The sequence below is a fragment of the Hypanus sabinus genome, chromosome 15 (genome assembly GCF_030144855.1).
Source record: "Hypanus sabinus isolate sHypSab1 chromosome 15, sHypSab1.hap1, whole genome shotgun sequence".
NCBI classification, from domain to species: domain Eukaryota; kingdom Metazoa; phylum Chordata; class Chondrichthyes; order Myliobatiformes; family Dasyatidae; genus Hypanus; species Hypanus sabinus.
The window spans coordinates 68,429,188-68,451,181 of record NC_082720.1 but is presented as its reverse complement, the minus strand read 5'-3'; the positions used below and the strand labels follow the sequence as shown (position 1 = coordinate 68,451,181).

Below are 21,994 nucleotides of genomic sequence, written 5' to 3'. Positions count from 1 at the left end.
AGACATCAGAGGTTTAAAAAGAAACCTTGCCTTCATTACTTCAGGACTAAAATCTTCTACTAAGCGGAAATTGTGATCCTGAAATTTAACCATTCCTACACGCCGGGCCACACAAATAAGTTGCTCTTTATCATGTACATAATGAAACCGGACAATTACAACCGAGGGTTTAGCTGAAGCACTCAGTGATCAACGCTTGATTCTATGAGCACGATCAAGTAACGGGGGGCTATCTGGAAATACAGACTGGAACACATCCTTTAAAAGTTGAGCAAAGAATTTCGAAGGGTCGCCTTGTTCTATGCCAGGGGTCGGCAACGTTTACCACTGGAAGAGCCAATATGGACCCATTTCCCACAGAAAAGAAAACACTGGGAGCCACAAAACCCGTTTGACATTTAAAATGAAATAACACTGCATACAACGGTTTTTTTTTGCCTTTATGCTATGTATAAACAAACTATAATGTGTTGCATTTATGAAATTGATGAACTCCTGCAGAGAAAACGAAATTACATTTCTGCATGCAGCAAAAACATTTTGAACTCGGAAAAAAAGACATTGGGTTGAAGGTTACTCCATAGTTAGCCTACCTTGGATCGAAGAATTAAAAGAAAGCACGCACTGGCGGGTGTCAGGCATTGGCAGTGGTGATGTATATTAATAGCGATAAAAAAACACGTTGTAGCGGTGTGCTACACGCAGTGCTAAAATAAAGACACTGCAGTCAAAGGTAACTTTATTCGAACTAAACAGCCTTGCTTTAAAGCCTCCCTCAACCCGTCCCCGTGGGCGCGGATGCTCCAAAAGACACGTACTCACAAACCCCCGTAGGCTATCTCCCTTAGCTGGAACGGTGGCTAATTGTGAGCCGGTTCGGATGTGCCAGGAAATGGGGTCTCCACAACGTTTTTAGATTGTACAAGATCACCATAATCTTCAAATTTCGAATTACATTTCAAAAACTAACAAACCACGGGGAGCCGCAGCACAGAGATGAAAGATGCGCATGCAGCTCTGGAGCCGCGGGTTGCCGACCCCTGTTCTATGCCATCCGGGAGACCAAGTATACGTAGGTTCTGTCTTCTGGACCGATTCTCAAAGTCGACACTTTTGGCTTTAAGTATTTCCACCAGTTTAGTGGTCGAAAGTAAATCCTGTTGCAATTTTTCAATTATCAAATCTCGTTTCCGAGCGTCTTCTAGCAGAGATGCGATATAAACTTGCTGCTGGTTAATTACTGAATCCATCTTTTCTATGTAATCTTGAAAAGGCTTTATATCTTGTTTAAAAATTTGTTGTAGTTCATCAAATTTTTTATTCAAAACCTCCAAAAACAATACATAAGTTAATTCAGTGCATTGCGGATGAGCTTGCTTCTTTCCATTACCGTTCGGGTTCCGCCCAGGTTCTCGTTCTTTAGATCTAAGAGCCATTTCTGATTGCATATCTTCAAAAATTCACAATAAACTCTTAACGATAAGTCCAAAAAAATAGCCAGTATCTTTAGGTAAAAATAAGTTGGATAAGGGTGATCAAAGGTTAAAAAAAGTAAAGGTTATGGAGCGAATCTAAAACAGTACTCACTCCATGAGCATCTCCTGCTGACCTCAATCATACGTTTCTTAAGTGTTTTATATGCATAGAAAGGTAAAATATATACTATATACTAAGACAAACGTTTGACTGACACTAAATAATACCGGATGTACTTGTTCCGACTTACGTGCAAATCCAACTTAAAGACAGACTCAGGAACAGAACTGGTATGTAACCCGGGGACTGCCTGTATTGCATTTAAGCCATTATATTACAATATATCATGATAGTTGCATCTTTTCAGTCAGTGTCTTCCATACAATGTTATATTAAAAATTATATGAATTGAGACACGAAGGGAAAATGAAGAGCTCCTTACGACACACATAAGTGCATGGAGCATTTATTAATGGCTGGAAAGCAGGAAGTGCTAACAAGTAGATCATGTTCAGTATTGTAGCATGTAACGTAACAATGTAATGTGAACTGCCACAAGAATCAGTGTTTGGATTTCACTACTAAAAAATTGAAATCAATAAAATAGTTAAGCATCAGACTGTAATGTGGCCACCTTTGCTAGAGTTTGAGGCCACGGTATCTTGTTCAAACTACACAGGGTTGAGTCTCAGAGCCAGGCAACATGGAAATGGACCTTTTGAGTTAACAAGTCCACACATTATGGCAAGCACCTGTTCAGATTAATCTTGTTTATTTTCTCCACATTTTCATTAACTCCCCCTCCCCCCCAGATTCTTTCAGGGACCTGCACACTAGAGGCAATCGACAGCAGCCTATTAATATACCAATCCTGTGTGTGGTTGGAATCCGAGTTACCTGAAAGAAACCAGTGTCATCACAGGAAGGGTGTGTGAAAACATAGCAGGGCAGGATTGAGTGTAATTTTTGTAGATCTGAAGAAGCAAATCATCTAATTTAAACATTCCTGTCAATGCAGAAACAGGCCTGACATTTCATCTGAATGCTGAGAAATCATTTCCCTAGTTGTACAGTTTGGGCTAGGGTTGTGGCCATTTGAACCTAAAATATTATTACTTCCAGAGGATTGCACATATTTAGAATGCTGTAACAGGTTTAAGAGTGTAAATGGCTTACTAGTTTTGCTACTTAAGATATTGATTTCTCTTTAATCCAATGATTTAAAATGAAATTGCACCCTAGCCATTTATCATTTATGTATGCATTTGAGTTTTGAATAGTGGATTTTAACTTCAAATGAGTAAATTTGTATTATTCATTTAGTAAATTTAGTAATGTTTTATTAGAGAGCAAAATGTTATGTTTTAACTAATATTATCGAAGTATGTATAGAATGCGAATGCATCTTGTTATTGATGATTTGAATTCACAGTGATTCAAATGCTTTTAACAGAAGGGAGAATTTTAGTAGTGAACATCAAAATTTATTCTGTATTTTGAAATAAATTCAAAATTTATTTCAATGCATCCTTTGTGTTTATTTAATATTTGTAAATCTCAAACATTTAATTTTTCCCAGCACTTTTTTCTTCCTGACACTGCTGAGACTTCCAAATATCATTTTAATCTGTTGCTCAGAGGAACACACATTCTTGTTGCTTAATTACTGCACTTTGTAGCACTTCAATTTTTTAGAAAAAGTAACAGAATTGGACTATTTAATTTGTTTTGATTTTTATAAGAGTATAACTCCATAGGACGATAAATTTATTAAATGTTGAAATCCATCTTTTATTAGAAATCGTGACGAAAAAAAGCGTGAAGAACGACGGCGCAGAGACATTGAGAGGCATCCTCATTCTCGAGATGTTTATCGAGATCGATACGACCGTCGAAGAGGCAGAAGCTATAGCCACAGTCCATCAAAGACCAAAAGTCGGAGTTGCAGTAGAGATAGGAATCGAGTCCTTGGCCGCAGCAACAGCACAAGCAGGGGTAAGTGAGTGAGCTTGTGAGGCTTGGCTTTGTTTCTGACCAGATTTCACTAATTCCACCTGTTAATCTTTCATATTTTGAATAATAGGAAGATTCACATATTAATAATAAGAATCACCTGTTCATTAGTACCACTGGAATAGCAATTGTTTAGTGAAAGATTTTTATAATATGACTTTTGAGATTTTCCTCTATTTTGAACTCATTTCAGTGTCAACTAAAGTTTAAACAAACTATGAGTCCCAACAGCTGGCATCCATTTAGTTTTTATTTGGAAAAACTTTCCAAGGCACCTAGTTATAAGCCAGTCAGGGAATAAAAGGACAAAGTGAAAGGAGGTAGGAATAGAATGGGAATCTTAATAGCATGATGTTAATATATAATGGATTAGAAATTCATTCATTTTCCAAAAAAAAATTTGCTGCATATTTATAAATTTGGTTCAACCTGGAATAGAATAATTTTGTGCACATTTCTGAGTCTTGTTACATTCATGATAACCTGCTAGTCATAACATGTTAGCCTGAGAAGGAACTATGTATTTTATATAGTGAAATCTAGCATCGAACTTTATTGGTAGCCTTCCGCAAGTTCAAATACACGAGTTTCTGTTCTGCCTGATCTAGCCCACTCGGTGATCTTTGAAAAAGCAGTAAATGATTGAAACATTATATTACCTCAAATCAAACTAATTAACTAATTATTGTTGTATCTGTTGTATAGATTACTTTCTGTAACTTCTAATGTCAGCCTTTCCCTTTTTGTACTTCATATATTAATTAATGTGCTCCTATTTTACTACTTTCCTGTCTCCAGCAACCACTCCAAAATTTTCTTTTTCTTAAAATAATATTCTGGAAATGACAAGTAAAGTATCCACCATCTCCATAGTAATTCCTTCAAAACTCCAGATGTAGGTCAACAGATCCCTGGAATCCCTGTCATTAACATCTCTTAGGTTAATAATAATCTCATTATTAATAACTTATTTCATTTGCACTGTGGATTCTAAGTTCTCCAGTATTTCTAGGTTTTTTTTCAGTGCCGCCTTGGACAAAGGTCTCTTTTCTCACTGGACTTTACTTTTTTCCATATCAGAGCAAGTTCATACTGTCTTTGTTTCTTTCTCAACAACTTATTTACACTGTTTTTCCTTTCTTTATCATTGAATTCTAAGACACTCCCAATTCCCAGATTTGATACTTCTTCTGACGACTTCATAGGACTTTAGATTTAATATTATATTTAATATTTCCTATTAACCACGATTGGACTTCTTGCCTTGTGATACTTTTTCCCCTAAAAAGAAATAGTGTAATTTCTTTAAGTATGTAGATATACTATATCCATTGTCACATCCTATATTAATGGTAATTCCCAGGCAGATGGATAGAGCGAGTACAGTGACTTTCTTGGTAAAAGATGAAATCATATTCTTAGCAAGAAGTGACAGATAATCAGAAGTTGTTGAATCCTTGTGGATAAAATTAAGAAACTGCAAGAGTAAAAATACTCTGATATTTTATATACAGGATTCCCAAAGTAGCCAGAATATGTGGTACAATTTGGAACAGGACGTAGAAAATGCATGTAAGAAAGGCGGTTTTACTGTGGTCATGGGAAAATCAGATTGTCAATGCATCCCAAGAGAAGAGATTTGTAATCCCTATGAAATGGCTTCTTAGAGCAGTTCACAGTCAAGCTCACTTGGGAAAAGGCAATTTGTGTGCAATGAATCAGATTTGCTGAGGGAACTTAATGTAAAGGAACCTTTAGGAGGTAGTAATTAAAATATGACAGTTTATCCTGCAGTTTGAGAGAGAGAAGCTATAATTGAATATATTGGTATCGCAGTTAACTAAAGGTAACTATAAAGGCATGAAAGATCAGTTGGCCAAAGTTGATTAGAAGGGACCCTTGCAAGGATGACAGTAGAACAGCAATGGCAGTAGTTTCTGAGAACGTGCAGGATACTTTTATTCCAAAGAAGAAGCATTTTAAAGAAGAATGGGGCAACTGTGGCTGACAAGTGAAGTCAAAGACAGCATGAAAGCAAAAAAGAGAGGGCATGGAATATGATAGAAATTAGCAGGAGGTTATAGGATTGGGAAGGTTTTTAAAACCAACTGAAAGCAATAAGGGGAGAAAAAATAAACTGTAAAGGTAAGCTAAGGTAATGTAAAAGATAAAATCAAAAGTTTTTCCAGAAATATAGAATAAAGAGTGGACACTAGAAAATTACTCTAGAGAAGTAGTAGTGGCGAATAAATAAATGCAGATGAATTGAAGAAGTATTTTGCATCAGTGTTTACTGTGAAAAACACCAGCAATGTGCCAGGATGAGGTTTCAGATACCTAGGAATGCATGAAAAGTATGCGTGGCTTCCTTAAGGGGATATCTTGCCTGACAAATCTGTTGGAATTCTCTGAGGAAGTAGCAAGCTGGATAGACAAAGAGTCAGTGGATATTGTTTATCTGGGTTTTCAGAAGCCCTTTGACAAGGCTGCTGAAATAAGTGCTTATGGTATTACAGGAAAGATATTAGCATAGACAGAAGATTTGCTGACTTACAGAAGGTAAAGAATGGAATTGAAGAAGGCCTTTTCTGGTTGGTTGCCAGCGACTCATGGTGTTCCATGGGGGTCATTGTTGGGTGCAGTACTTTTCATATTGGATGATAAAAGTCTGGATGATCATCTCCCTGGTGTCTAAGTAATAAAGACACCCATGTCAGATCATTGCTTATTAAACACCTCCCTTTGTAACTGGACCTGTGGCTTCCTGACTACAGACCACATCAGTTAGGATAGGTAGCAGCACCACCACGATTACTCTATACAGTGGCACTCCACAAGGTTGTGTCCTCAGTCTCCTACTCCACTCCCTGTACGCTCCTAGCTGAGTGGCCAGATTCTGTTCTAATTCCATCTTCAAGTGAGCTGTATCTCAAATAATGATGAGTTGGAGTACAGGAAGGTGAAAGAGAGCCTGGTAACATGGTGCTATGATAAAAACTTTTCCCTTAATGTCAGCAAAACAAAAAAGCTGGTCATTGACTTAAGGAAGGGAGGTGGGGCATGTGATGCACATGCTTCTATCTATATCATCGGTGTCGAGCTTGAGATCTTCAAGTTCTTCAGAATGAACATCAAATGCCTGTGCTGGTCCAGCCACATAGATTTCATGACCAGGAAAGCTCACTAGTGCCTCTGCTTCCTCAGAGAAAGATTAAAGAAATTTGGCATGTTGCTGTTGAGCCACACTGATTTTTATCGATGCATTATAGAACACAACCTATCTCGATGCATCACAGCTTGGTATAGCAATTGCCCTACATGTGACAGCAAGAAAATGCAGAGTGATAGATTTAGAGCACATCACAGAAACCAGACACCCCTCTATGGACTCTTGTCTATGCTTTTCAGTGCTTTAGTAAAGGGTCAGCACCATCAAAGACCCCACCCCCTGGGCATTTTACCTTCTCTCCTCTTCCTATAGGCAGAAGATATACAAAAGACTGAAAACACATACCACCAGGCTCAAGGACAGTTTCTGTCTCCCTGTCATCAAACTCTTGAACACTTATTTGATAAAATCTGGAACTTGCAATCTACCGCTATGATCTTGCACTTTATTGTATACCTGCACTACATTTACTCTATAGTTGTTTCTGCTTAGCCATTGTTTTACCATGTTCTACTTCAATGCACTATTTAATAATCTGATCTGTATGCAAGCAAGATTTTCACTGTATACTGGTACATGTGACAGTAACATTCCAATACCAATTTCAGGTTGTGTTTGTTGTAAAAATGCAAATACAATTCTTTTCCTTCATTTCTCAAGAACTAGAACATAAAATTAAAGATGTAATGCTATGCCTTATAATGCATTGGTCAGACTACATTTAGTGTATTGTGGGCAGTGTGTGGGGCCCCATGTCTAAGGAAAGATGCACTGGTGTTGGAGTGGGTCCAAAGGAGGAGGATGATCCTGCGGATGAAACGTTTAACATGTGAGGAGCAATTGAATTGACTTCACATTCTTCACATACATGGGGAGTAAAAATCTTTACATTATGTCTCTGTCTAAATGTGCAATGTACAATCATAGTAATTTATAATAATAGAACAGTCAATGTAATATAGAAATAATCAAATCAGCATGAACCTGGACAAAAAAGACACGTACGTTCGAATGCTGTTCATAGACTTCAGTTCAGCATTCAACACAATCATTCCTCCGAAACTGATTGGAAAACTGAGCCTACTGGGCCTGAACACCCCTCTGCAACTGGATCCTAGACTTCCTGACTGGGAAACCTCAGTCAGTTTGGATTGGAAGCAGCATCTCCAAAACCATCACACTGAGCACGGGGGCCTCCCCAGAGCTGTGTGCTCAGTCCACTGCTGTTCACTCTGCTGACCCACAACTGTGCTGCAACACACAGCTCAAACCATATCATCAAGTTCGCCGATGATATGACTGTGGTGGTCTCATCAGTAAGAAATACGAGTCAGCATACAGAGAGGAGGTGCAGCAGCTAACAGACTGGTGCAGAGCCAACAACCTGTCTCTGAATATGAACAAGATAAAAGAGATGGTTGTTGACTTCAGGAGGGCATGCAGTGACCACCCCCCACTGAACATCGACGACTCCTCGGTAGAGATTGTTAAGAGCACCAAATTTCTTGGTGTTCACCTGGCAGAGAATCTCACCTGGTCCCTCAACACGAGCTCTACAGCAAAGAAAGCCCAGCAACGTCTCTACTTTCTGCAAAGGCTGAGGAAAGCCCATCTCCCACCCCACATCCTCATCACATTCTATAGAGGTTGTATTGAGAGCATTCTGTGCAGCTGCATTACTGCCTGGTTCAGAAACTGCACCATCTCAGTTCGCAAGACCCTGCAGCAGATAGTGAGGTCAGCTGAGAAGATTATTGGGGTCTCTCTTCCTGCCATTACAGACATTTACACCGCACGCTGCATCCGCAAAGTAAACAGCATTATGAAGGACCCCACACACCCCTCATACAAACTCTTCTCCCTCCTGCCATCTGGGAAAAGGCACAGAAGCATTCAGACTCTCACAACCAGCCTATGTAACAGTTTCTTCCCCCAAGCCATCAGACTCCTCAATACCCAGAGCCTAGACTGACACCAGCTTACTGCCCTCTACTGTGCCTGTTGTCTTGTTTATTATTTATTGAAATGCCTGCACTGTTTTGTGCACTTAATGCAGTCCTGGGTAGGCCTGTAGTTTAGTGTAGTTTGTTGTGTTGTTTTACATAGTTCATTGTAGTTTTTGTATTGTTTCATGTAGCACCATGGTCCTGAAAAACGTCTTGTTTTTATTGTGTAATGTCAGCAGTTATGGTCAAAATGACAATAAAAAGTGACTTGACTTGATCAATGTGATAGCTTGGTGGAAAAAGCCGTCCCGGAGACCATTGGTCCTGGCTTTTGTGTTGCAGTACTGTCTCCTGGATGATAGCAGCTGGAATAGATTGTGGTTGGGGTGACTCAGATCCCCATTGCTCCTTCAGGCCTTTTTTTCACACCTGTCTTTGTGAATGTCCTGAATCATGGGAGGTTCACAACAGCAGATGGGCTGATCTGTCTGCATCACTCTCTACAGAATCCTACGATTAAGGGAGGTATAGTTCCCATACCAGGCAGTGATGGAGCCATTCAGGACGCTCTCAATTGTGCTGCTGTAGAAAGTTCTTAGCATTTGGGGGCCCATGCCAAACTTCTTCAACCGTCTGAGGTGAAAGAGGCACTGTTGTGCTTTTTTCACCACGTAGCTGGTGTGTACAGACCACGTGAGGTCCTTGGTCATGTGGATGCCGAGCAACTTAAAGCTATTTACCCCCTCAACCTCAGATCCATTGATACCAATAGGCATTAGCCTGTCTCCATTCCTCCTGTAATCCACAACCACCTCGTTTGTTTTTGGGAAATTGAGGGGGAGGTTGTTTTCTTGACACCACTATGTCAGAGAGATGACTTCTTCCCTGTAGGCCACCTCGTTTTTGTTTGAGATTAGGCCAATCAATGTAGTGTCATTGGCAAATTTAATTAGCAGATTAGAATTCTGGGCCTGTACTCAATGGAATTTAGAAGGATGAGGATCGATTTCATTGAAACTTACTAATATTGAATGGGCTAGATAGAGTGGATATGGAAAGGATATTTCCTACAGTGGACAAGTCTACTACCAGAGGGCTGGCTCAGCCTCAGAGTAGAAGGACATCCTTTTTAGAATAGAGATTAGGAGAAATTTTTTCAGCCAGAGGGTGGTGAATCTGTGGAATTCATTGCCACAGATCAATGTGGAAGCCAAGTCCTTGGGTATATTTAAAGCAGAACTTTGTAGGTTCTTGATCAGTAAGGTTATCAAAGGTAATGGGGAGAAAACAGGAGGTTGGGGTCCTTATAAAGCATCTCAGACCAAAACATCAACTGTTTGATTCATAAGATGTAGGAGCAGATTTGGTCCATTAGGCCAGTTATGCTCCACCATTCTATCATGGCTGATTTATTATTCCTCACAACCCCATTCTCCTGCCTTCTCTGCATAACTTTTGATGCATACTAATTAAGAACCTCTAACTCTGCTTTAAACGTCTTGGCCTCCACAGCCATCAGTGGAAATGAATTCCACGGATTCTTCACACTTGGTGACATCCCCTCCATGCTACTCTGTCTAAGCCTTTCAATATTCAGTTAGTTTCAATGAAATCCCTTCCACCGATGCTGCATTAATAAACATGTATTGGCCATGTCAAACATGTTTCTTGGACCCATGACAAAATTACTGTATAAATAAATTTAGTACCACAGTACAGGATCTGTTTATGTATAATCTACACATCTTGCTGACCACTGATGAACAGTTTAAAAAAAATCAAAGTAAGCTGATTGGGTATTACTTTCCCAAAATAAACAGGTACTTAAAAATGCATACTACTTGATCAAGAATATGCAGTTGTTCATGCTGAACGTACTGTGATGTCTAGAGTTAAGTATTTATTCTCCACCACACCTGCCTTTGTTTTCCACAGTTGGATTCGTGCTGATAATTGATTCCGTGGGGTATTTTAGGTCAGAAATAGTTCTAGACATTGCTATTTCTGATTGCATTTTGACACTCATATGTCCATAACTTAAACAAGGTAGCAATCACAAGGTACACTATTTTGTAGATCAGTCTAGAAACTGGATCTTTGATCGTAACAGATGTCTGTATTACTTCCATTGTTGATGATTTAATCATTGAATTGGTGGACTGAGACATGGCATATTACTAATGAAAAATCCTGTGGTGTTTAGAGACTTGGAACAGTGTATTGCAAGCAGTAGCATTGTCCCTCTGGATTCAGATCATGTTTTTAGGTCTCCCTTGCTTGAAATTGTCAACTACACTTGCAAAAGCTTGTTCATTTCTTAGAAAGGGCCACAGGTGCTATACCCCATTAGAAAGAATCTGCCTTTGCTTGAGGATGTTAAAAAATACAGTGACTGATAAAGATCAGCAAGCACTTTTTTTTACATTAAAGTTCTGTATAAATGTGAATGAGAAAGACCTTTTGGCTTCTTCTGTATTATTCATCTTATTAACCATAATGAACATTAGCCATAGTTAACTTTTGAAATTTAATGGAAAGTACTGAAGAAAATGTATAACAGTATTAAGGAAAAAATGGCGAGGTAAGAAGTGTCTTATTGTTATAAATATAAGATGCCACTTGGTTTCAATTTCAGAATTAATGTATAAAGAATAATTGAGCTGTGCAGATATTCTTTATCATGTCAAGCTCACTGAACTGCTTTTGTTGAAAGGGCATTTTATATTGGGCTCTTGGCAATTATAAATGCTGCAATTTGAATGGGTTCCTGATTGAAGAGTAAAATTAATTTGAGCAAAACATGGATTGTCTTCAATCTCTTTGGAAGACTGGTGTGATTTCAGGAGAACAATTGATGCTTTTGAATGTTGATTTTTATGAAGAGGAAATTCAGATACAGTAGCCATTGCCAGAGTACAATTTGGCAAACTTCCCAGATAATTTTGGTATTGATTTTTAGAAAAAATTCTTAGCAATTCAATTAATTTGAAAAAAAAATCTGTTTTAAATCAACAGATCAACACAAGGAGAGATCGAAGTTTGAAATGGAAAGAAATGAAGCAACGGAGAACATATATGTTCCTAGTTGTACATCAGTAAGCAGTTCAGCTGATCAGTATTATGCTGGAGGGCCCCCGGCTCCAAGTGCAGTAACTGTGGTAGCTCCTGTCCACCACCCTGACAACACTACTGAGAGCTGGTCTAATTTCTATAATAACCACACGGGCACAAATTCCTTCAGTAGAAATGCAGCTCCAAAACGCCGGTGTAGAGACTATGATGGTAAGTGAAGTGCAGTTTTCATATTTACTGCAATAGAAGTGTTTTTGAGTTAATTTCAGACCTTTTTTCTTTTGATGGTCAATGGTTTAACCAAAACTCCTGGGTAATAAAAGAGACAGATTAATTGCTATAAAGTAAGAGGCTGGCAGATGACATTGTATGAAATTTGGCAGTAATTTTATAGCTAGTAGGATGGAGAGAATCATATTTATCACCAGGTGCAAAACTGAATTGATATGTTCTTCAAGTGAACATAAGTTATTTCTAAATGGTAATTGTTTTAAAATCCTTTTTGACAATCAAAAGCCACTTTTGAGCCATTTCAAAAGTAATGAACAGCTCACTACTGTTCAGGCTGCTGATTCACAAGTGCACTACCAGATCCAGCTCAAATCACATAATCAAGTTCGCTGATGTACAACAGTATTTGGCCTCATTAGCAACACTGAGTCGGCATACAGAGAGGAGGTCAGGAGGCTTGTCTAGTGGTGTGAAAACAACAACTGGAATCTCAATGTGGACAAGACAAAAGAGTTGATTGCCTATGTCAGAAAGTAGAGGTCAACCAACTCTCCTTTGCACATCAATGACAATGCAGTGGAGGGAGTGAAAAACACAAAGTTCCTTCATGTATATGTAGTGGACAATTTAACCCGGATCACAACACCATCTCCATTAGTCAGAAGACACAGCAGCATCTACACTTCCTGAGGAGGTTGAGGCATGTAAGACTCCCTGCTCCCAATCCAACAACTTTGTAAAGGAGCAACCATTAAGTGTCTTGTCTGGCTGCATCACTTTGCGGTATGGAAACTGCAAGGTATCAGACTGCAAGACCCTACAGAGGATAGTAAAAACCACCGAGAGGATCAGCAGAGTCCCTCCCTGCTGTTTGTGATATTTAATGGGAGCATTGTGTAAAGGGGGTTTCTTTTTTTTCTTTGTTACTGTTGGGAAAGGGTTTCCTTTTGTTAACTAGCAGGAATGCTAATTTACTGATAACGAGAATGGTATTCCTTTGTAAACCAAATGGGGATTAATGTTCTTTCTTCTGAGTCTGTAAGCTTTTGTTGATGGGCTTTTGGGCAGATCGGCGCGAGGGGGTCGAGAGAGAGGACGCAATGCTCTAAGCTGGGCGAGGATCGGACCCCAAAAGGGGGGTCCGAGGCCGGGAGATTCTCCGAGGAGGGGGGGGATGAAGCTAGATGTGCTTGGTTGACCACTCGGAGGGTCCTGAGCTGTTTGGAGAGTCAAGGAGTTCGGAGGGTCCTGAGCTGCGAGTCGAGGAGTTCGGAGGGGATCGAATGGTGGCCAGAAGACTTCAGTAATTGAGCTCCAACGGCTGTGCACGAAGTGGTTTGGACTTTGATAAGTTTGGCGCCTTTTCTTTAATTTTCTCTTCATATATACTGTATCGTTATTAATCACTTAGTTATAGTAACCTTTATAAATTGTACTCATTTAATCGCATATGGTGTACTGTCTGTTTTTGGGCGAGGCGGGGACATCACACAGCATCCACACCAGCTGATTACCCAGTTTGGCGGGGCCGAAGGCTGCTCCCCCTAGACGAGAACGAGCTGTGCGAGCCTGAGGCGACTCGGGGGGTTACATTGTGGGGGCTCGTCCGGGATTGATTTCTGTGGAAGCTGTGTGATCACCCTCTTTAAATTGTGTCTGCGGCGAAGAGCTGGTGTGCCTTTGTGGGTGTGTGATTGCTGGTTATCGCTACGTGTGTGTTGGGTGGGGTGGCTGCTGTTGCTAGCCTGGAGGTCGTTGTTCGAGTTCCGACTAGTGCTGACGAAATGGTGGTGGGACCATGGGCTGTCCGTACTGTTTGGAGAGTGAGGAGTGACAGGTTGGGATGTTACAGCAGTGGTGAGCTCCGCCCGGTTGTTGGAATAACGTCCAGCCCTAAAGGGGCGGAGGTGTGGGCGGAGCGGACCCCTCATTTGTTAGGTGAGTGGCAGTGCTTGGCTGAGGGAAAGCGACAGGGACGGGTTGAAAGTTTGAGTAGGCAGGCTGGTGACTTTGTTAGAACTGTCGGGCGCAATTACCTCGAAGTGACCGCTGCCAGTTCTGGGAAAGTGTGGGAAAATGCGTGTGGTTCGACTGGAAGTCAAATGCCGCAGCTGGGGGGCTTATCATATCTGTGGCAGGAGATTGGTGGGAAGTTTTTAGGGTATCCCTTTTTGCCTAGGGGGGCAGATAAATTGCTTGTGGTGCCAAGGGGATCTGTCAAGGGGATCAGTTGTTCCGTTGATTCGTGAGGTGTCGGGAAACTTAGAGGAGGCCCAGTGGGGGAACGGCTTGGGGTCTCTGGGGGAGCACGTTCCCAGCAATGTACCAAGGAACTCCCGAAAGGAACAGACTCTATTCCTGAAGGCTTAGAGGGGCCACGCGCACAGGTGTTGTTACGGATGGATGGAAGTCAAGTTAAAGCCATCCTCGGCACTGGGGCACCGGTGAAGTTGCTGTACAGTTTGTTTCATAACCGTTATTGGAAGCATTTACCCTTGACGACATTGAGGACACTGGAGATTCGGGGTACCAGTGCCGGTGATTATCCAGACGACGGTTGTTGGTCAGTGAAAATGGAGTTCTTGGAGGCAAATGTGGAGGAGACTGAGGTTCAGGAATAGTTAATGCTGATGTGTCCAGACCCTGTTGAGACGGGCAGCGTTTCTGTTCTAGAGAGAACCAATACCCTGCTGGTGTGCTTGGGGGCCTACCCGGAGGAGGCGGGTGAGCGTTGTTTGGAGGCATTGTCGATGCACCCAGAGTTTCGAGCTGCTTGTGTGGACGTGTGTAGCAGCATTGGGCTGATACCGAATTCAAACAAGAGACAGTGGCGGTACGGCCTGGGGGAAGTTTCTGAGGGTGAGACCCTCTTAGTGGATGCTGCGAAATACCACGAGGGAGCGGAGTTGACTGCTGGAGACACCTCGGAGAGAGAGAGGTTGCGGCGACTGGCCCCTGAAGCCGTGGAAGACGTAGGCAGCGTGTGTGTGGATTATATTGCGTTGAAGAGGCGCACTGTCAGTGACCAGAATATGGCCCTGAGGGCCGGAGAGGCGATGGCCTGTCTGAGTGGTGCGAAATGGTTTAAGGTGCTGGATCTGAGGAGTGGATGTTGCCAGATCCCGATGAGTGGGGCCGACAAGGAGAAGACGGCCGTTATAAATTCCCTAGGAGTCTTCGGGTCCGAAAAGATGCCACAGGGCAAATCTGGAGCCCTTGCAACCTTCCTGCTGGGCAGGTGGAAGACCGTAGGGGATGTGGAGGCGTTTGGAGTTTTGGTGTATGTGGATGATCTCTTGGTGTTTGGATTTGCCTCAGGAGAATATGAAGTGAGGTCGTTGCAGGAGCAGCTGAGAACTACCGAGTTAAAGTGTTTTCGGGACACGTGCCAGGGCTGGCGAAGGTCGCAGCTCGTGAGTGACTGTCTCTACGGAATCAAGTTTGAAATGAAGACGGAGAGACTGGAGAAAGTGATCTGGAACCATTCGGAAGACTTACAAGTTGGAGAGAATGAAGAAAGTTGTCTGACTGAGGGTAATAGCAAACTGAGAACCCGGAGAGGGAAGTTTGCAGAGGTGAAGAAATTACAGACGAATCTCAGAAGAGAGAAGCGGAAGCTTGAAGGGAACCTGAAGATGACCATCGACAGTTCAAATGAAGTGCAAAACCTGAAAGTTGATCTAGAAGAAGTCATGAGGAAGAAAAAGCTGGAGAGAAGTGCAGTGAATACTGAACAGGAGGCTGAAGAGACTGCGGGAGCAGTGCAGGCCACGTGTTTCCGTTTGGAGAAGATCAAACAGCAGCTACCGATCACAGGAATGAGGAAGAATACAGATTCGATGGATGTGTGGTACATGCTGCCTTTTGCTGACTTTCCCTTGATTGAGGAAGAGACCTTTGGCCCTTCTCCCATTGAGTCAGGTGTAGCTGGGAGGGTTAGCTGTGTGCAGTGTGGGGCATGAGTGAGAGGTTGAGAGAGGAGTTGGTAGTGGGCCCAAGGTATCCCCAGTTGTGTCCGAGCCTGAAGGGTTTAAGTGAGGGGGTACGGAGGTCTCAGAAGGGTTAGGGAACTCCCAGATAGTTGGCCTAAGTAGCGCCTGAGGAACAGGGCGTGAGGGTTACTGTGTGGGGAGGAGATGTCACTGTTTGTGCTTGGGTTACGGTGTGTTGGCAGGAAAGGTGGCGAGTTATTTAGTAGTCATGAGGACATGACTTTTATTTGGTGGAGGAAGTGTGTAAAGGGGGTTTCTTTTTTTTCTTTGTTACTGTTGGGAAAGGGTTTCCTTTTGTTAACTAGCAGGAATGCTAATTTACTGATACCGAGAATGGTATTCCTTAATTACATTAATGGGGATTAATGTTCTTTCTTCTGAGTCTGTAAGCTTTTGTTGACGGGCTTTTGGGCAGATCAGCGCGAGGGGGTCGAGAGAGAGGACGCAGTGCTCTAAGCTGGGCGAGGATCGGACCCCAAAGGGGGGTCCGAGGCCGGGAGATTCTCCGAGGAGGGGGGGGGATGAAGCTAGATGTGCTTGGTTGACCACTCGGAGAGTCCTGAGCTGTTTGGAGAGTTGAGGAGTTCGGAGGGTCCTGAGCTGCGAGTCGAGGAGTTCGGAGGGGATCGAATGGTGGCCAGAAGACTTCAGTAATTGAGCTCCAACGGCTGTGCACGAAGTGGTTTGGACTTTGATAAGTTTGGCGCCTTTTCTTTAATTTTCTCTTCATATATACTGTATCGTTATTAATCACTTAGTTATAGTAACCTTTATAAATTGTACTCATTTAATCGCATAAAAACTGTCTGTTTTTGGGCGAGGCGGGAACATCACACAGCATCCACACCAGCTGATTACCCAGTTTGGCGGGGCCGAAGGCTGCTCCCCCTAGACGAGAACGAGCTGAGCGAGCCTGAGGCGACCCAGGGGGTTACAATTGTATGTAGGGGGTCTGAAGCATTGTTGAGGAAACCTTCCCACTCATCGCACAGCTCTTTGACCCACTACCATCAGGAAGGAGGTGCAAAAGCATCAGGAACAGGACCACTAGACTGGCTAACAACTTCTTCCCTCAAGCTGTGAAATTAATGAATACCCTGGCACCACTGAGGTCTTATCACTAGGGCATTGAGCTGCTTTTTATTGTACTGTTTTTTGTTTACCTGTACTGTGCTCTTCACATGTATTTTGAATTATACTTTATATAATGTATTTGTGGTAATATTTTGTTTTATGTCTGTGTGGTATGTTTTGTGGGTGCACCATTGTCTAGAATATCAGAACTGTATAGATTAACAATTCTCACTATTCTATAGCTGCAAAATAAAACCAATATAATTAGTGTTCACTTTATTTATAGTTTATGTAAATTGTTAGGCAACTCTCTAGTCAGGGCAACCTATGAATCGGTGCAATATGACAACACAGTGTCACAACAAAATTGTGGGTTATTTTGTTTCTCCTTTCTTACAGTACTTGAGTTAGAAGAGAACAATTTGCAGATGGTATACTAAACAATGATATTTTTTTGTCAGAGAAAGGTTTCTGCATGCGTGGTGACCTATGCCTCTTTGATCATGGTAATGACCCATTAATAGTGGAAGATGTCACTCTTCCCGGGATGATTCCATTTCCACCACCACCTCCAGGCTTGCCTCCACCAGGCCATCAGTTGCCTCCACCAGGCCATCACTTGCCTCCACCTCTACCAGGTTTGCCTCCAAGCTTGAGGTTACCTCTTATACCACCACCTGGACAGCCACCTCCTCCTGGTATCCATTCTGTATCTGGTAAGCTCAATATTGATTTCTTACTTAGAAACAAAATTTGGCAAATCATTTGAACTGATGTATATTGTGAACTTTGATTAGTTCTGTATTTTGGATGCTCATGATTAAAACAAAGTTTATGTTCATTAATGCAGCACACACAAAGTTCTTAAGGAACTCAACAGGTCAGGCAGCATCTATGTATTAAAAATGAACAGCTGATGTTTCAGGCTGAGACCCTTCTTCAGCACTGGAAAGGAGGGGTAAGAAGCTAGAAGGTGGGGAGGAAGGGAATGGCAACAAGCTGGCAGGTGATTCATGAGACCAGGTGAGGAGGTAGGTGGGTGAGCGGGGTAGAGGATGAAGTATGAATTTGGAGGTGATAGGTGGAACAGCTGAAAAAAGCATATAAAAGAGGATAGTGGACAATGAAAGATGGGGTCATCAGAGGGAGGTGATAAGTAAGTGAGAAGGGGTGAGCAGGGAACCAAAATGGGGAGTGGGGACAATAGAGAGAAGGGGAGGAGGGACACATTACTGGAAATCAGAGTAATCAATAGAAGAGAAGTGGGATCTGGATCTGTGTTGGTCCTCTTGAAAATTTCTGAAGAACCATGCTGTAGAAGAGAACTTTCCAGTGCTTTTTTTATGTTCTCATTTATCTTAAGTCCCCTGTGTAATACAATCCTGTCATTATTGCTAGAGCACTAACATAGATTTAATCATGTGTGAACTGGGATAATTATTTTGAAAAATTCATGATGTTGCAAGCATTAAGAATTTATTCTGTCAAATGGAGAGTTGATGGTTTACTTAACATTGCACAATAACTAAAAATATTGTTGCATAGAAAATTGAAGAAACAAAGAAAAAAGTGATACAGCTGATTGCTTGAGAGCTGTTTCAGGCAGGGGTAGCATCTCAGAAGTGTTTTATTGGATTCCTGTGATTTATTTTGTCAAACTGAACTGAAAAGGTAATCTGGAACATCCATCTGTTCCAAGGTTTTGCCGCAACTGAGAAATGTAATTGTTTATTTATACACTGGAGCAATTCATTACATTTTATATTTGGAAAACTTTCTTATGTTAAGGCTATTCCAATGCATTTTGAAGCTTTTCTAGCAGCATTTTGATTATGATTGAATTTGTATATAGCATTACATATTGTAGTTTGTATTTGTGTTCATAAATACCAATCAAGCAAAAAGTAAAAGTGATGGAAAAAGATGTTTGAAAATGGAATGGTTTTATTTTAGGATCCTTGAATGACTGTAGTACAAAAGAATCTATTTGGCCAAAAATAAAATATAATTCTTCCTGCTTAAAGCCATCCATTCAAATTCCATTTTTGTTCTTGCTGTATTTATATTTGTTTGGGTTCTAATAGCAAGGTCATGTATATTTAATTCTACCTTTAGACAGCGTAGATAGTGTTGTTTTAAATGCCACCAGTGGCTCTATGATAACACCCCATCTCTGATTTGGAAGATTGTTGGTCTAGAAATAAAACCTACTGGAATTTCTCTGTAGGTTAAGTGGCATCTGTGGTTAGCATTTTGTTTATGAACCTTTCACTGAAACTATAAGAAATTTGAATCAAACGATGTTCAAGATTACATTAAGTAAAATTAGGAAGAGATTAAATGACAACATTTAATTCCTTACCAAGAGAGTAAATTAGGAATTTAAAGATAATTGCAGCATCAAGTCTAGGTCATTAATGTGTATTGAGAAAGCAGGGGAATGCCACTGATCACTCCCCTCCTGTCCAGAAGGTAAGTTCACCATGGCCATTTTATTTGTCACTCAAATAATTTCTTATCCATGTTTCTTTGCTTCACATTTGCTGATCATATTATACAGCAATGTTGATTACAGTGAAGTGGAAGTGGTTTTCATCAATGATGCTAAGGTCAAGAGGGATGAATGCTTCATTTTCCTCCAAGTGAACATCACCAATAACTTGTCCTTGTCCACAACCTCTGTTTCTTCTGAAGATTAAGTAAATATGGCATCTTCCTTTTGACTCTCAGTAGCTTGTATTGATGCACCATAGAAAGCATCCTGTCCGGATGCATCACGGCCTGGTATGGTAGCAGCTCTGTCCAAAACTGTAAGAAACTGCAGTTGTGGATGCTGCTCAGCACATCATGGAAACTAGCCTCCCCTCCATGGATTTTGTCTGCACTTCTCACTGCCTCTGTAAAACAGTCAATGTTAATCCCTCCTGGATTTAACCCTTTACCCTCCACTCCCCCTCTCACCACCCCCATCAAACCAAATTTAAAAGCCTATTTGCATTACATGCAACAAAACGTAATTTTTTATATCATTAATTTATTAATTTTCCTCAATCTTTCAGTTACAGTCTTTGCAGAATTGATTTTGGATTTTTGTGTTAGGTGTTAATATTGGGACATCCTGATGTTTATTTTTCCATCATGACAACCACAGAATCTAAGGCCAAGTCCATGCTATGAAATGTTAAAGAAAACTTTAAAGCATTAGGTTTATTTGAAAGTAAGGTTGATAGTAATCTCGATATGTGGAAAATTGGAGAATGGGGAATTGTGAATAGTTAAGAGGGAACATCAGGGATCATATTACAAACCCCATTTCCAGAAAAGTTGGGATATTTTCCAAAATGCAATAAAAACAAAAATCTGTGATATGTTAATTCATATGAACCTTTATTTAACTGACAAAAGTACAAAGAAAAGATTTTCAATAGTTTTACTGGCCAACTTCATTGTATTTTGTAAATAGACACAAATTTAGAATTTGATGGCTGCAACACGCTCAACAAAAGTTGGGACAGAGGCGTGTTTACCATTGTGTTACATCACCTTTCCTTTTAATAAACACTTTTTAATTGTTTAGGAAATGAGAATACTAATTGTAGTAGATTTGCAATTGGAAATTTTATCTATTCTTGCTTTATAAAAGCCTTCAGCTGCTCAACAGTCCATGGTCTCCGTTGTCTGATTCTCCTCTTCATGATGCGTCATACATTTTCAATAGGAGTTAGATCTGGACTGGCAGCAGGCCAGTTAAGCACACGCACTTTGTGTCTAAAAAGCCACGCTGTTGTAGCCCGTGCAGAATGTGGTCTGGCATTGTCCTGCTGAAATAAGCATGGACGTCCCAAGAAGAGACGTTGCCTTGATGGCAACATATGTCTCTCTAAAATCCTGATATACGCCCCAGAGTCAATGGTACCTTCACATACATGCAACTCACCCATGCTGTGGGCACTGATGCACCCCCATACCATCACAGATGCTGGCTTTTGCACCTTTCGCTGATAACAATCAGGATGGTCGTTTTCATCTTTGGCACGGAGAACTCGACGCCTGTTTTTTCCGAAAACTAGCTGAAATGTGGACTCATCTGACCACAGCACACAGTTCCACAGTCTTTCAGTCCATCTGGGATGAGCTCGGGCCCAGGGAACTCACCGGCATTTCTGCATAGAGTTGATGTATGGCTTCCTCCTTGCGTAATACAGTTTCAAGTTGCATTTCTGGATGCAGCGACGGACTGTGTTAAGTGACAATGGTTTTCCGAAGTACTCCCAAGCCCAGGTGGCTATAATTGTCACAGTAGCATGGCGGTTTCTTAGGCAGTGCTGCCTAAGGGCTCGAAGATCACATTCAACAGTGGTTTCCGACCTTGCCCTTTATGCACTGAGATGTCTCTGAATTCTCTGAATCTTTTTCAATCTTTTTATTATTGTTATTAATATCAACAAAATACAATTGATACATAGATAATGGGATTACAAACATACACATTTCGACTGCACATGAAAGAATACATAAGCAATGATTACAGTATAAATGAGTATTCCCAAATCATGGACGATACAATATATAAATAAACAAGGCAAATCTAGGTATATCATAATATATAATAAAAAAAACAGAAAAAAGAAGAAAAAATTATGCGAAAAATCTAATCTAATAATCTAATAACTAATAAAGAAAAAAACAAAAGGAAAAAGAGAAAAAGAAAAACTGGAAAAAGAAAAAAAAGGCTGTTTATAATATCTCATAAGAATACAAAATCATCAGTGTCGTCAATTCCGATCCTCTCAACATATATAAAATCAAATAGGCTTGAAACAGGGTCACATTACATCATATGAAAATATTGAATAAATGGTCTCCATATCTTTTCAAATTTAATAGAAGTATCAAATACACCACTTCTAATTTTTTCCAAATTTAAACATAACATAGTTTGAGAAAACCAATGAAATACAGTAGGAGGATTAATTTCCTTCCAATTCAACAAAATAGATCTTCTAGCCATTAGTGTAAGA

The 21,994-nt window shown here is 40.8% G+C and overlaps 1 protein-coding gene across 2 annotated transcripts in view; it reads left to right on the top strand.

Moving 5' to 3' along the window:
• The window catches only part of rbm27 (RNA binding motif protein 27), a 139,869-nt gene that overhangs the window by 34,345 nt on the left and 83,530 nt on the right, over window positions 1–21,994 (top strand). For both annotated transcript variants that reach the window (XM_059990488.1, XM_059990487.1), the window contains exons 5-7: window positions 3,275–3,471; window positions 11,620–11,886; window positions 17,435–17,689. In XM_059990488.1, coding sequence (XP_059846471.1) covers window positions 3,275–3,471; window positions 11,620–11,886; window positions 17,435–17,689 — 719 coding nt within the window. The remainder of the gene's footprint in view (window positions 1–3,274; window positions 3,472–11,619; window positions 11,887–17,434; window positions 17,690–21,994) is intronic.